The 12500-nt window shown below is 49.9% G+C and overlaps 1 protein-coding gene across 1 annotated transcript in view; it reads left to right on the top strand.

The window, feature by feature from the left end:
• LOC308155972 (uncharacterized protein) overlaps positions 1 to 12500 on the top strand; it is a gene marked incomplete at its 5' end in the record, with an annotated part of 67945 nt that overhangs the window by 13736 nt on the left and 41709 nt on the right. Inside the window, 3 exons of the mRNA XM_080529336.1 lie at positions 667 to 823; positions 2000 to 2145; positions 12248 to 12374. Of these exons, the coding sequence (XP_080385462.1) occupies positions 667 to 823; positions 2000 to 2145; positions 12248 to 12374 (430 nt within the window). The remainder of the gene's footprint in view (positions 1 to 666; positions 824 to 1999; positions 2146 to 12247; positions 12375 to 12500) is intronic.

The raw sequence follows: 12500 nt of genomic DNA, 5'->3' as shown, positions 1-12500 counted from the left end.
GAGCGTGGTGTGGGTGCGTGTGTGCGTGTGTGCGTGGTTGTGTGTTTGTGTGTGTGTGTGTGTTTGTGAGCATGTGAGTGTGGTGCGGGTGTGTGTGTGTGAGCATGTGAGTGTGGTGCGGGCGTGTGTGCGTGTGAGTGTGCTGCGGGTGCGTGTGTGTGAGCATGTGAGTGTGGTGCGGGTGTGTGCGTGTGAGCGTGGTGGGTGTGTGTCAGTGTGTGTGCGTGTGAGCGTGCACGGGTGTGTTTGTGTGTGAGTGCGGTGCGGGTGCGTGTGTGTGTGTGTATCTGTCGCGCAGGGGGTCTTTGAAACCCAAGCTCTGTCACCAAGGGAGTGTGGGGAGGAGGTGGGGCCTGGTTTCCATGACAACACCCCCCACGCGCAGTGTTGTATGTTTTTTTTTACAGTTGGCTGCAGTCAGTTGGTGGCTGGCCTGGCGAGAGAGAGAGATTTAGAGAGAGATTTAGAGAGAGAGAGAGATTTAGAGAGAGAGAGATTTAGAGAGAGAGAGAGAGAGAGAGAGAGAGAGAGAGAGAGAGAGAGAGAGAGCGAGAGAGAGAGAGAGAGAGAGAGAGAGAGAGAGAGAGAGAGAGAGAGAGAGAGAGAGAGAGAGAGAGATGATATGGAGGTGGAGGTGGGTACTCAGATTGTGTGTGTGTCCCGTAGCTGGTTGCTGTACCTGGAGCCGGGCTTCAGGAGGCCCGGGGTGGTGCTGGAGGAAGGGGAGACGGTCCTGACCCGCCAGCCAGGTCAGCTGACCACCACCGACCCAGAGGACCAACCCACCGCCGTCACCGTGGGCTCCATCAGAAGACTGGTGAAGGTAGGTGTCTGCATCACCTTGAGCCTCACATCAAACCACTAGAAATGCTTTTTATCATCTACGCCAGTGTTTCTAAACCCTCTCCTCGGGGCGCCCCAGCCGCACCACATTTGATCTGTTCCACCACCAGCTCACCTGATTCAACTAATCAAGTACAAAGCAATTATGGTTTGTACTTGATTAGTTGAATCAGGTGTGAAAAGATTGAGTAGTAATAATAAAAAGAAACCAAAAATAAATAAAAGAAAGTATAGGGGCCTAATGAAGGTAGTGCTGGGGACACATGGGAAGGGGAGGGGGAGAGGGTTAACTGGTGAATTCCTGTAGGTTTGGATGATTTGGCCTGGGTAGAGCCAGCTCTCTGAAGTGTTGCGTTCTCCTGTCCCTGAGACAGCCTGTTGGCTGCAGGCTGTGGCTCTGGACAGGAGGACACAGCAGGGAGAAGATGCTGACGCACACAGCTGGAACCTGCGTCTTTCTCTCTCTGAATCTCTCTCTTTCTCTCTCTCTCTCTCTCTCTCTCTCTCTCTCTCTCTCTCTCTCTCTCACACTCTCTCTCTGAATCTCTCTCTCTCTCTTTCTCTCTCTCTCTCATACTCTCTCTCTCTCTCTGAATCTCTCTTTCTCTCTGAATCTCTCTCTCTAAATCTCTCTCTCTCTGAATCCATCTCTTTCTCTCTCTCACTCTCTCTCGCTCACTCACTCTCTGAATCTCTCTCTCTCTCTCTCTCTCTCTTTGAATCTCTCTTTCTCTCTCTCTGAATCTCTCGTTCTCTCTCTCTGAATCTCTCTCTCTCTGAATCTCTCGTTCTCTCTCTCGTTCTCTCTCTCTCTCTCTCTCTCTCTCTTTCTCTTGGGGGAAAGAATGTTGGTCTTATTTCTGAATTTTTGGTGCAGTATAGGGGGGAGACTCTGTCTCTCTCATTCTCTCTCTCTCTCTCTCTCTCTCTCTCTCTCTCTCTCTCTCTCTCTCTCTCTCTCTCTCCTACAGGTTTCCCTTCCCCCTCTCTCTTGGCCTAAGGCTTTACAGAGGGGCCTGATAGAACTAGAACAGCAGTCGCCAGGAATGTCTCCACATGTTAAGGGATGTTATCTCTCTCTCTCTCTCTCTCTCTCTCTCTCTCTCTCTCTCTCTCTCTCTCTCTCTCTCTTCTCTCCCTCCCTCCCTCTGTTCAGGATGACAGCACCCCAGAGATCCATCTGCCTCCGGTGTCTGGTGTATTGGGGGGAGAAGGTTCCGGCGCTGCAGAAGGCCTCACCCAGGCCAGGGCCAGCCTGGAGGGCCACGTCCACCTCTCAGACCTGAGGGTCCAGTCTGGATGGTGAGAGACTGACTGACTGACTGACTGACTGACTGACTGGTGTCCTGTCAGGAGTAACACACTGTGGAGACCTCGTTAGCATTGTGTGAAGGAGTTGGTAACAGTACCGTAGCTGCAGGCTACGCAGACTGAAATAGGAAGCTCAAACAATCAGGGGGGGGGGGATGACTCATTGAGGAGACGTATCCTTGCCAACCAGCATCCATATTGTTTCAAAAAGTTTGCGTGGATCGCTAAGGGCTGAGTCATTGAGCCCCAGCAGCCCAACATATGGCGGCTGTGTCTCAGGAGGTAGAGGCTGGTGGAGGTAGAGGCTGTGTCTCAGGAGGTAGAGGCTGGTGGAGGTAGAGGCTGGTGGAGGTAGAGGCTGTGTCTCAGGAGGTAGAGGCTGGCGGAGGTAGAGGCTGGTGGAGGTAGAAGCTGTGTCTCAGGAGTAGAGGCTGTGTCTCAGGAGGTAGAGGCTGCGTCTCAGGAGGTAGAGGCTGGTGGAGGTAGAGGCTGTATCTCAGGAGGTAGAGGCTGGTGGAGGTAGAGGCTGTGTCTCAGGAGCAGAGGCGGATTTAGGATTGTAGGAGATCCGGGGCTTAGCCCAGAGGGAGAATATAATGTGCGAAATTTTTTGCCTTCAACCTTCAACTTACCACCACCTTAAAGCGGACAAAAGGCTGTATTACAAAATAGACAGTAAACACACACACACACACACACACACACACACGTCAGTCACCATCATTTATATTTGTATAGAATTACAGAATTGATGGGCTGAGGCTAGTTATGTTACAGTATGTATATCAGGGCAGACTCTGGGCTCACCACTTATATTGTATTGATTGTCTTGTCCTGTGTTATATGACGATATATTACATGTATTGTTGGCCTGTGTATAGTACTGTGAAATCAAATCCCCCCTGGGACATTAAACAAACTTAGTTAGTTAGCGTTACATCTTAGGATAGATTTGAGTCATGTTCTGTATACATACATACTACCATAAGGGCATACTTAATGTGGTTACTTCATGTTTACTAGCTGTAACATTAACGTTACATCATTCTTTTTCACTTGTTACTCAGTCAACCAGAGTGCAGATATCAAAGACTATCAGCCTGTTATTCACTTTATTTGTATAAGTATTATCCTTTGTTTGATTTCTTACCATGTACCGTAACAGTACCTTGCTATGTTTCATTTTCATTATAAACATAACGTTATGTTATGATAGCCAGCTAGCATTAGCAAACTGGAAAAGTAGTGTCAGTGAGTCAGTCACCTTTCTAATAAGATTCACAAACCTGAAACATCATCTATGTCATCACTGCTGGTGATGTCATTGTTGTCAGCTGCTGATACGGCTGCTGCAACAGTTCTTGGCGCTTGTTTTGTTGAAAAAAACTTTGGGATATCCATGCTTACAAAGTCAGGCACTGATTGAGATCACGTCTTCTTCAGGGCAGGGCAGGCTACGCAGTACGCAGGCTAATGTCGCGCAGCTGCTGCCTCTCTGTTGGACTCCGGTACTGCACGTTACTCCCGAGTTTTTTTTTATTTTTTATTTTTTTAAAAAGTAAAACATTCGGGGCTTTTCAGAAAACATCCGGGGCTTGAGCCCAAGTAGCCACCCCCTAGCGCCGCCCCTGCTCAGGAGGTAGAGGCTGGTGGAGGTAGAGGCTGTTGGAGGTAGAGGCTGTGTCTCAGGAGGTAGAGGCTGGTGGAGGTAGAGGCTGTGTCTCAGGAGGTAGAGGCTGTGGAGGTAGAGGCTGTGTCTCAGGAGGTAGAGGCTGGCGGAGGTAGAGGCTGGTGGAGGTAGAGGCTGTGTCTCAGGAGGTAGAGGCTGTGTCTCAGGAGGTAGAGGCTGTCTCAGGAGGTAGAGGCTGGTGGAGGTAGAGGCTGTGTCTCAGGAGTTAGAGGCTGTGTCTCAGGAGGTAGAGGCTGGCGGAGGTAGAGGCTAGCGGAGGTAGAGACTGTGTCTCAGGAGGTAGAGGCTGTGTCTCAGGAGGTAGAGGCTGTGTCTCAGGAGGTAGAGGCTGGTGGAGGTAGAGGCTGTGTCTCAGGAGGTAGAGGCTGTGTCTCAGGAGGTAGAAGCTGGCGGAGGTAGAGGCTGGTGGAGGTAGAGGCTGTGTCTCAGGAGTAGAGGCTGTGTCTCAGGAGGTAGAGGCTGTGTCTCAGGAGGTAGAGGCTGTGTCTCAGGAGGTAGAGGCTGGTGGAGGTAGAGGCTGTGTCTCAGGAGGTAGAGGCTGTGTCTCAGGAGATAGAAGCTGTGTCTCAGGAGGTAGAGGCGGTGTCTCAGGAGGTAGAGGCTGTGTCTCAGGAGGTAGAGGCTGTATCTCAGGAGGTAGAGGCTGTGTCTCAGGAGGTAGAGGCTGTGTCTCAGGAGGTAGAGGCTGTGTCTCAGGAGGTAAAGGCTGAATGGGTGAATGAGTGGCCTTTGTAAAGTGCTTTGGAATTGTCCAGTGCTTTGGACTGATTATATAAGTCAGTCCATTTACCATTTATGTGCACCTGCTAAGGAAGGCTGTTTCCTTCTCAAGCTGTTTCTTTCAGGTTTCTCTTGAATGTTGTTAAGGAAACAGTGAGTGGTAGTTGAAGTGTCTCCCTGCCCTGTTCAGCAATGAGAGCTATACAATGACGTTTCCTGCTGACTCACTCTCAGAAACACGAATGGATGTAGGCGGTGAACCCTTCTAGAAGCTAATCAGACTAGAAAGAAACTGGACTGAGAAAAACACCCTTTTTGCCTACAATCTCCACGATAGAGACATTTTGTCTGAATTTGACGGCATTGTTTGATCATTTTGATAATGACGATTGTCGCCGCCAGTTAGATCAATCAATCACAGAGATATGAAATCCTGTAGTATTTCTACAAGCGCCTGGATAATCTCCCCAGGCCAGGACATTTCATTGTATCATAAACCATTGGCAATATGGCGTGAAGGAACAATAACAATGTTGGTGTACTGTCGTTGCTATGGCGCCGAGCTCTATTTAATATGGAAACATTGAAGCATCTGCTGTTCCATGGTGGCACCATCAGGGCTCAGTATGGGCCTGTCTTCTTTAAGGAAGATGGATGGTTTTGTTTTCATGACGGCATATTGTAGTGGAAAATGTGTTCCAGCATCACTGTGGACAAAGTCCTAGCACAGTAGCCCACACTAGCCTATCGGGTGGTCCCCCGTTGCCCAGTTGGTAGAGCATGGCGCTAACAACACTTATTAGGTGGGTTGTGGGTTTGATTCCCGCTGGGACCATACATACTAAAAAAAGAAAAAAGAATAATAATACATTAGACTTATTATGGCTTTTTTCTAGACACTCAAAGACACTTTACAAACTGAAAAGATTGAGTAATAAAATAAAAAGAAACCAAAAAATTGATAAAAGAAAGTATAGGGGTCTAATTCATTTTTGGATTTTTCTAAATCTAAGTGTCTTTGTAGGACAATCTACTCTGTATACTGCAATTACACCTAGATTTCGGGCGGAGAAGCGGCGAACAAGCAACTCGGTTGTTAAGTCGTGACGTGTTTCCGGGTCCAACGTTGGCTGAGGCGCTCTATGAAATGCCGCAGTAATAATAATAATTCATTATATTTTTAAAGCGCTTTTCCGAGGCTCAAAGATGCTGACAATATGGGAAAAACGGGAAAGTGCTGTGTCCCTTGTTGTATGAATAGATCCGATCTTGTATGAATAGATCCGAGTCTAAAAAACGATTGAACTGTCATTCTACCGCTTTAGTACTCTGGTACTCTGGTGTTTTAGTACTCTGGTACTCTGGTGCTTTAGTACACTGGTACTCTGGTGCTTTAGTACACTGGTACTCTGGTGCTTTAGTACACTAGTACTCTGGTGCTTTAGTACTCTGGTACTCTGGTGCTTTAGTACTCTGGTACTCTGGTGCTTTAGTACACTGGTACTCTGGTGCTTTAGTACACTGGTACTCTGGTGCTTTAGTACACTGGTACTCTGGTGCTTTAGTACTCTGGTACTCTGGTGCTTTAGTACACTGGTACTCTGGTGCTTTAGTACACTGGTACTCTGGTGCTTTAGTACTCTGGTGCTTTAGTACACTGGTACTCTGGTGCTTTAGTACTCTGGTACTCTGGTGCTTTAGTACACTGGTACTCTGGTGCTTTAGTACACTGGTACTCTGGTGCTTTAGTACTCTGGTGCTTTAGTACTCTGGTACTCTGGTGCTTTAGTACTCTGGTACTCTGGTGCTTTAGTACTCTGGTACTCTGGTGATTTAGTACTTTGATACTCTGGTGCAGGGAATTTTTTGTTTGGACGTCACATCGTGACGTCAGACTTAACAACCGAACAGTGTCCTCTCTAGACCGGCATTTTTTGAAAAGTGAAAATGTGTGCACTCACTGCAATGTAAGTCGCTTTGGATAGAAACGTCAGCTTAATGCGTTTCGTTGTCTGGTACAGTGCTCTGCAATTAGTTTATTAGTTTAGTTTATTAGTTTATTATATCGAGGACAATCCAAATACATGAACCATATAAAATACAGTAAAAAAGGCAGCGTTAGCCTAGTCGGCTAATTTTCAGCTGAAGTCCCCGGCCAGTTGCAACATGGCATCCTGAAAAGTAACGTCATTAGTTAAAATAAAACATTTAAATATTCTAAGAACACGTGGCTGAGACAAGGTACCCCAACATCACACTTGACAAAAAACACACGTAAGCAAGCTGAGGTGATTGAAGGGGCTACAACAAACACCACATACACACTTATGGGGGCAGCGACATTTCAAGCACATAGAAGCCACAGGACAATTACAGGCCACACAACATTAAGCACTTACAAACAGCAATACATTAAACAAAACAAAACATACAAATTATGGGGAGGCAGCACAGAGAGGGATTAATGAGGACAAGTATAGTTCTGTGTCAGCCAGGCTTTCATGTGTGTTGTGAAGGTGGAGTAAGTATGTATGTCTTTGAGTTGGTTGGGTAGTGAGTTCCAGTTTTCTATTGCTATCACTGAGAAGGATTGCTTACTGAAGGTGCTTTTCCTGAATGGAACTATAAGGTCGCCACGAGAGGTGCTTCTGGTGGGCCGTAAGCTGTGGTCACGCTGGTTTATGAAAGAGTTAAGCGGGGGAGGAGCTTTGTTATGCAGAATTTTATGGATGAGACAGATGTTTTTGTATTTGATGGTGTCTTCCCAGCTAAGGTATTTACATTTGTCTAGGATGGTACAGTAGTGTGTGCTGTTAGGCTTCTGGTCCATGACCTTAAGGGTCCGCTTGTATAGGGTGGCTAATGGCTTTAGGGAAGTGCTGTATGCATGGCCCCAGCTTGTCAAACAATATTTGAGGTGCGACATAATTGATGCGTCTGTAGGAGTTGGAGCGTACAAATGAAACGGAGACTTGGAGCCAGTATAAAGCCGACTGTGTCGGCGTTTATTTAACTGAAGACATAGCGCCCATAGCAACACAGAACACTTCCTTATATGTTACCTGTAACCCCATACGTCACACCCCAGTGACCGGCGTTAAAGTGCCCGCACACAATTCCCCATAACCAAACACACATGTGAATTATGTACATCATACATCATAGCATTGTCCGCTACAGACCTCCCCCCAGAATTCACCATAATTGAGAACAGTCACCATTGCGGATCACCCGTCCAAAACGGCTCCGTAAAACCGGAGCAGGGACTGAAAGCTCAACAGGGGTCTGCTTATGAGGGACAGCAGGTGTTTTTTTAGAGGCTTTGCGGTGGCGTGGGGGCATAGCTGGAGGGCGGCCCCGCCTCGGGGGCCGAGCCAACCCCACGGGCTGGTCCAGATCCACGTGAGCTGGCTTAAGTCTGTCCACTGAGATGTAATCTGGCTTACCCCCGATGTCCACCAGAAAAGCCTTGTCTCCAGCCTCCAGAACCCGAAACGGTCCGTCATAGGGCGGTTGAAATGGCCCTCGGTGGGCGTCATGGCGGATGAACACGTACTCTGCCGTTCGCAGGCAGGGTGGCATATATGACTGGGGTAGCCCATGCTGTGAGGTGGGTACAGGTGCGAAAGCCTTGGCCTTATCCAAAAACTCGGCTCGCTGTTTGAGCGCCGACCAAGGGACCGTGGCGTTGGGGACGAAATCCCCAGGAACCCGTAGCGGCTGTCCGTAGACCAGCTCGGCGGATGACGACCGAAGGTCTTCTTTAGGGGCGGTCCTAAGGCCCAACATGACCCACGGGAGCCTGTCGACCCAATCACTGTCCTTGAGGCTAGCCCGAAGTGCAGCTTTCATAGAACGATGAAACCGCTCACACAACCCGTTGGCCTGTGGGTGATATGCGGTAGTGCGGTGTAGCTTCATCCCCAGGCCTCCGGCAACCGCACTCCAGAGCTCAGACGTGAACTGTGGCCCCCGGTCAGAGGAGACGTCAGATGGAGCACCGAACCGGGCGACCCAAGTGCCAACGAACGCCCGAGCCACCTCAGCAGCCGTGGTAGATGATAGTGGAACGGCCTCCGGCCACCGTGTGGTTCTGTCGACCATTGTGAGGAGGTAGGTGAACCCATGAGAAGGTGGCAAAGGCCCCACCAGGTCCACATTGACATGATCAAACCTCCTTTCCGGCACTGAAAAATGTGCCAGAGGGGCCTTCGTATGTTGATGCACCTTAGAACGCTGGCACATGACACAGGCATCTGCCCACTTCTGAATGTCCTTTCTAAGCCCGTGCCAGACAAACTTAGCTGCCACCAGTTTTTGAGAAGCCTTCCTCCCTGGGTGGGACAGGCCATGAATAGCGTCGAAAACCTGTCGTCTCCACTCAAGGGGCACGACGGGCCGTGGCTGCCCAGTGGACATGTCACATAGGAGTGTGGTCCCGGTGTCGTCGAAGACCACGTCCTCCAACTTAAGCCCTGTGACAGCAGTCCTGAGGGCCTGAGCCTCTTGGTCAGAGGCCTGATCGCCTGCCATGCGGGCGTAGTCAATGCCCAGGTGAACCGCACTGGCGACCGCCCGTGAGAGGCAGTCAGCAACCTGGTTGTCCTTCCCTGCAACATGTTGGATGTCGGTCGTAAACTCAGAGATGAAGGACAGTTGGCGCTGCTGACGGGCAGACCATGGCTCTGAAACCTTCGCCATCGCGAATGTCAACGGCTTATGGTCCACGAAAGCTGTGAATGGCCTGGCCTCCAACAGAAAACGGAAGTGCCGAACGGCGAGGTAGAGGCCCAGGAGCTCCCGATCGAAGGTGCTGTATTTACGTTCGTTAGGGCGGAGCTGCCGGCTGAAAAAAGCGAGTGGCTGCCAAGCTCCCTTCACCCACTGCTCATGCACCGCCCCGACTGCATAGTCAGAAGCATCCGTGGTTACGGCAATCGGTGCATTCGGCGAGGGATGTGCCAGCATAGTTGCCCTAGCCAAAGCTCTCTTAGTCCCAGTGAAAGCATCGTCCATCTCCACCGACCAGCCGATGATGTGCTTGGCGGTCTTGCCTTTAAGAGCCTCATACAAGGGCCGCATGAACCAGGCTGCTCGGGGAACAAAGCGGTGGTAAAAGTTCACCATGCCTAAAAATTCCTGCAGGGCCTTGATTGTGAGTGGACGTGGAAAATCCACGATAGCGTTCACTTTTGAGGGCAGGGGCACTGCCCCGTCGTTAGTGATGCGGTGTCCAAGGAAATCAATTGACGTCAGTCCGAACTGGCATTTGGCTGGATTGATGATCAGGCCATGCTGGTTAAGCCTTTCAAAGAGAGTTCTTAAATACGACACATGCTCTGCCATGGAAGCGCTGGCGATAAGAATGTCGTCCAGATAAACGAACAGGAATGGCAGGTCCCTAAGCACGGTGTCCATCAGCCGCTGAAAAGCCTGTGCCGCGTTTTTAAGACCGAACGGCATACGGAGGAACTCAAAAAGGCCGAATGGGGTGATCACTGCTGTTTTCGGGACGTCCTGTGAATGGACAGGAACCTGGTGATAGCCACGAACTAGGTCCACCTTAGAGAACACCAACCTCCCCGCCAGTCGGGCAGAAAAATCCTGAATGTGTGGGATTGGGTAACGGTCAGGGGTCGTAATGTCATTGAGACGGCGGTAATCGCCACATGGACGCCACCCACCACCAGGTTTTGGGACGATATGTAGTGGAGAAGCCCAGGGGCTGTTTGACCGGCGAATAATGCCAAGCCGCTCCATGGTGTCGAACTCCGCCTTAGCAACGTCGAGCTTAGCTGGATCCAGGCGCCGGGCACGAGCATAGACTGGTGGTCCAGTAGTGGCGATGTAATGCTCAACCCCATGCTTAGTGGAGGCTGACGAGAAAGTGGGCTCCGTAAGACTCGGGAACTCAGCTAAGAGGCGGGAAAACACATCAGCAGCAGAAAGAGCACTAGACAGTCTTGTCGTGCCCGTACCACTGAGTGCACATGCGAGGGAACTAAAAGTTTCTGCGTTGATGAGTCGTCGGTTCTTGACGTCCACCAAAAGGCCATTAGCGCAGAGGAAGTCGGCGCCAAGAAGGGGAGTAGACACAGTAGCCGTAATAAATTCCCAGTTAAAACGCTGTCCTCCGAAGCACAGTGGTATTTTCCTCATCCCAAACGTGCGGATGGGGCTGCCATTGGCAGCTTCTAGAATGGGGCCATGTTTATCGCTCTGGATCTCTATCCGTGATGCAGGCAGGACGCTCAGCTGAGCCCCTGTGTCACAGAGGAACCGCCGTCCCGAAACTGTGTCAGTAATGAACAACAAGCTACCTGAACGGCCGACACTCATGGCAGCTATCGAGCGCCGGCCCTGGCATTTCCCGATGCCTCAAAGTTGCACGGGGGGCGGCACCTCCTAGCTTTGGAGCCATATTGTGCATGGTAGTAACACAGGCCTGTGTCCTGCTGCCGTCGGCCCACAGCGGCCACCTCCACTGTGTCTCCAGGCCACGATGGGTTAACACTGGCTGAACCTCGAATTGTCATGCTGCACCGTTGCACACCAACAGAAAAAAACTTATCTGCCTCTCTAGCCAAAGCACGGCTATCCTTAGTAATGGTATTAGCTAATGCAGCCCGAACCTGTAATGGTAGCTGTTGCAAGAATAGTTCATTAAAAAGAAAACACGGTCTATGATCCCCTAGAAGAGCTAGCATATAGTCCATCAACTCTGAGGGTTTAGCATCGCCGAGGCCGGGCAGAGAGAGTAACTGGCGGGCACGTTCAGATTCAGTTAAAGTAAAAGTCTCTAGTAAGTACGCCTTTAATGCTCCATATTTATTGTGCTCAGGAGGCTGCTCGAGAATACTCACAACCCTGGCTGCTGTCGAGCTCCCGAGAGCAGAGACGACATAGTAGTATTTCGTAATGTCCGTGGTAATTCCTTTAAGCACGAACTGTGCCTCCGTCTGAGCAAACCACACTTTTGGCTGTTTCTCCCAGAACTCAGGCAACTTCATAGCGACAGCGTTCATCGCAGCCGGTGCGTTATCCATAATTGAAAAAACAAAAACAATATAATCCTTGGAAAGCGTCCCAAAGCGACGTCAGGGTCACCACTGTAGGAGTTGGAGCGTACAAATGAAACGGAGACTTGGAGCCAGTATAAAGCCGACTGTGTCGGCGTTTATTTAACTGAAGACATAGCGCCCATAGCAACACAGAACACTTCCTTATATGTTACCTGTAACCCCATACGTCACACCCCAGTGACCGGCGTTAAAGTGCCCGCACACAATTCCCCATAACCAAACACACATGTGAATTATGTACATCATACATCATAGCATTGTCCGCTACACGTCCATATATAGTCTGGCAGCACTCATGGTCAGTGAGCTTCTGATGTACCTGAAGTTTGCCAGGCAATGACAATAAAGTTGAATCTAATCTAATCTAAATTAATCTAATCTAAATCTGCCCTATATATATTATATTGGGTTTTGATCGTGGACGCAACAGAGGCGACGAACCGAGTAGCCTCAGGAAACACGGTGACGTTATGAAACGCAGCATTGCCAAAACGCCAGATGTGTTGAACAGAAGCGTCTGCTCAGCAGAGAAGACAGATTAGATCAGATTACCTCTGCCTCCTATTGATTACAGAGTGATCTTGTTTTCCTCCCCTTTTAGTTGGCTTGCCTACGACCGTCCCGGTTTCCATGGGAACTACGCGGTCATGGAGGGAGGTGGCGCCACCACAGCGGGGCCGGGTCGTCCCCAGGTCACCTGCGTGAGGTCACTGAGACCCCTCAGAAGGGTAAGTCTTGGAAAGGTGACGTCCGACTCTGGGGTGGTTTGTCCTCCAGGTTTGGCTCAGTTCTACTGACGACACCACTGTGTTTTTACTTGTGTTGTGGAGTGGTTAGGCCACACAAGTGCCCGC

The sequence above is a fragment of the Nansenia antarctica genome, assembly GCF_963989245.1.
Source record: "Nansenia antarctica genome assembly, chromosome: 4".
NCBI classification, from domain to species: Eukaryota; Metazoa; Chordata; class Actinopteri; order Argentiniformes; family Microstomatidae; genus Nansenia; species Nansenia antarctica.
The sequence above is the reverse complement of the archived record's forward strand: the minus strand, read 5'-3'. Positions and strand labels throughout refer to the sequence as shown.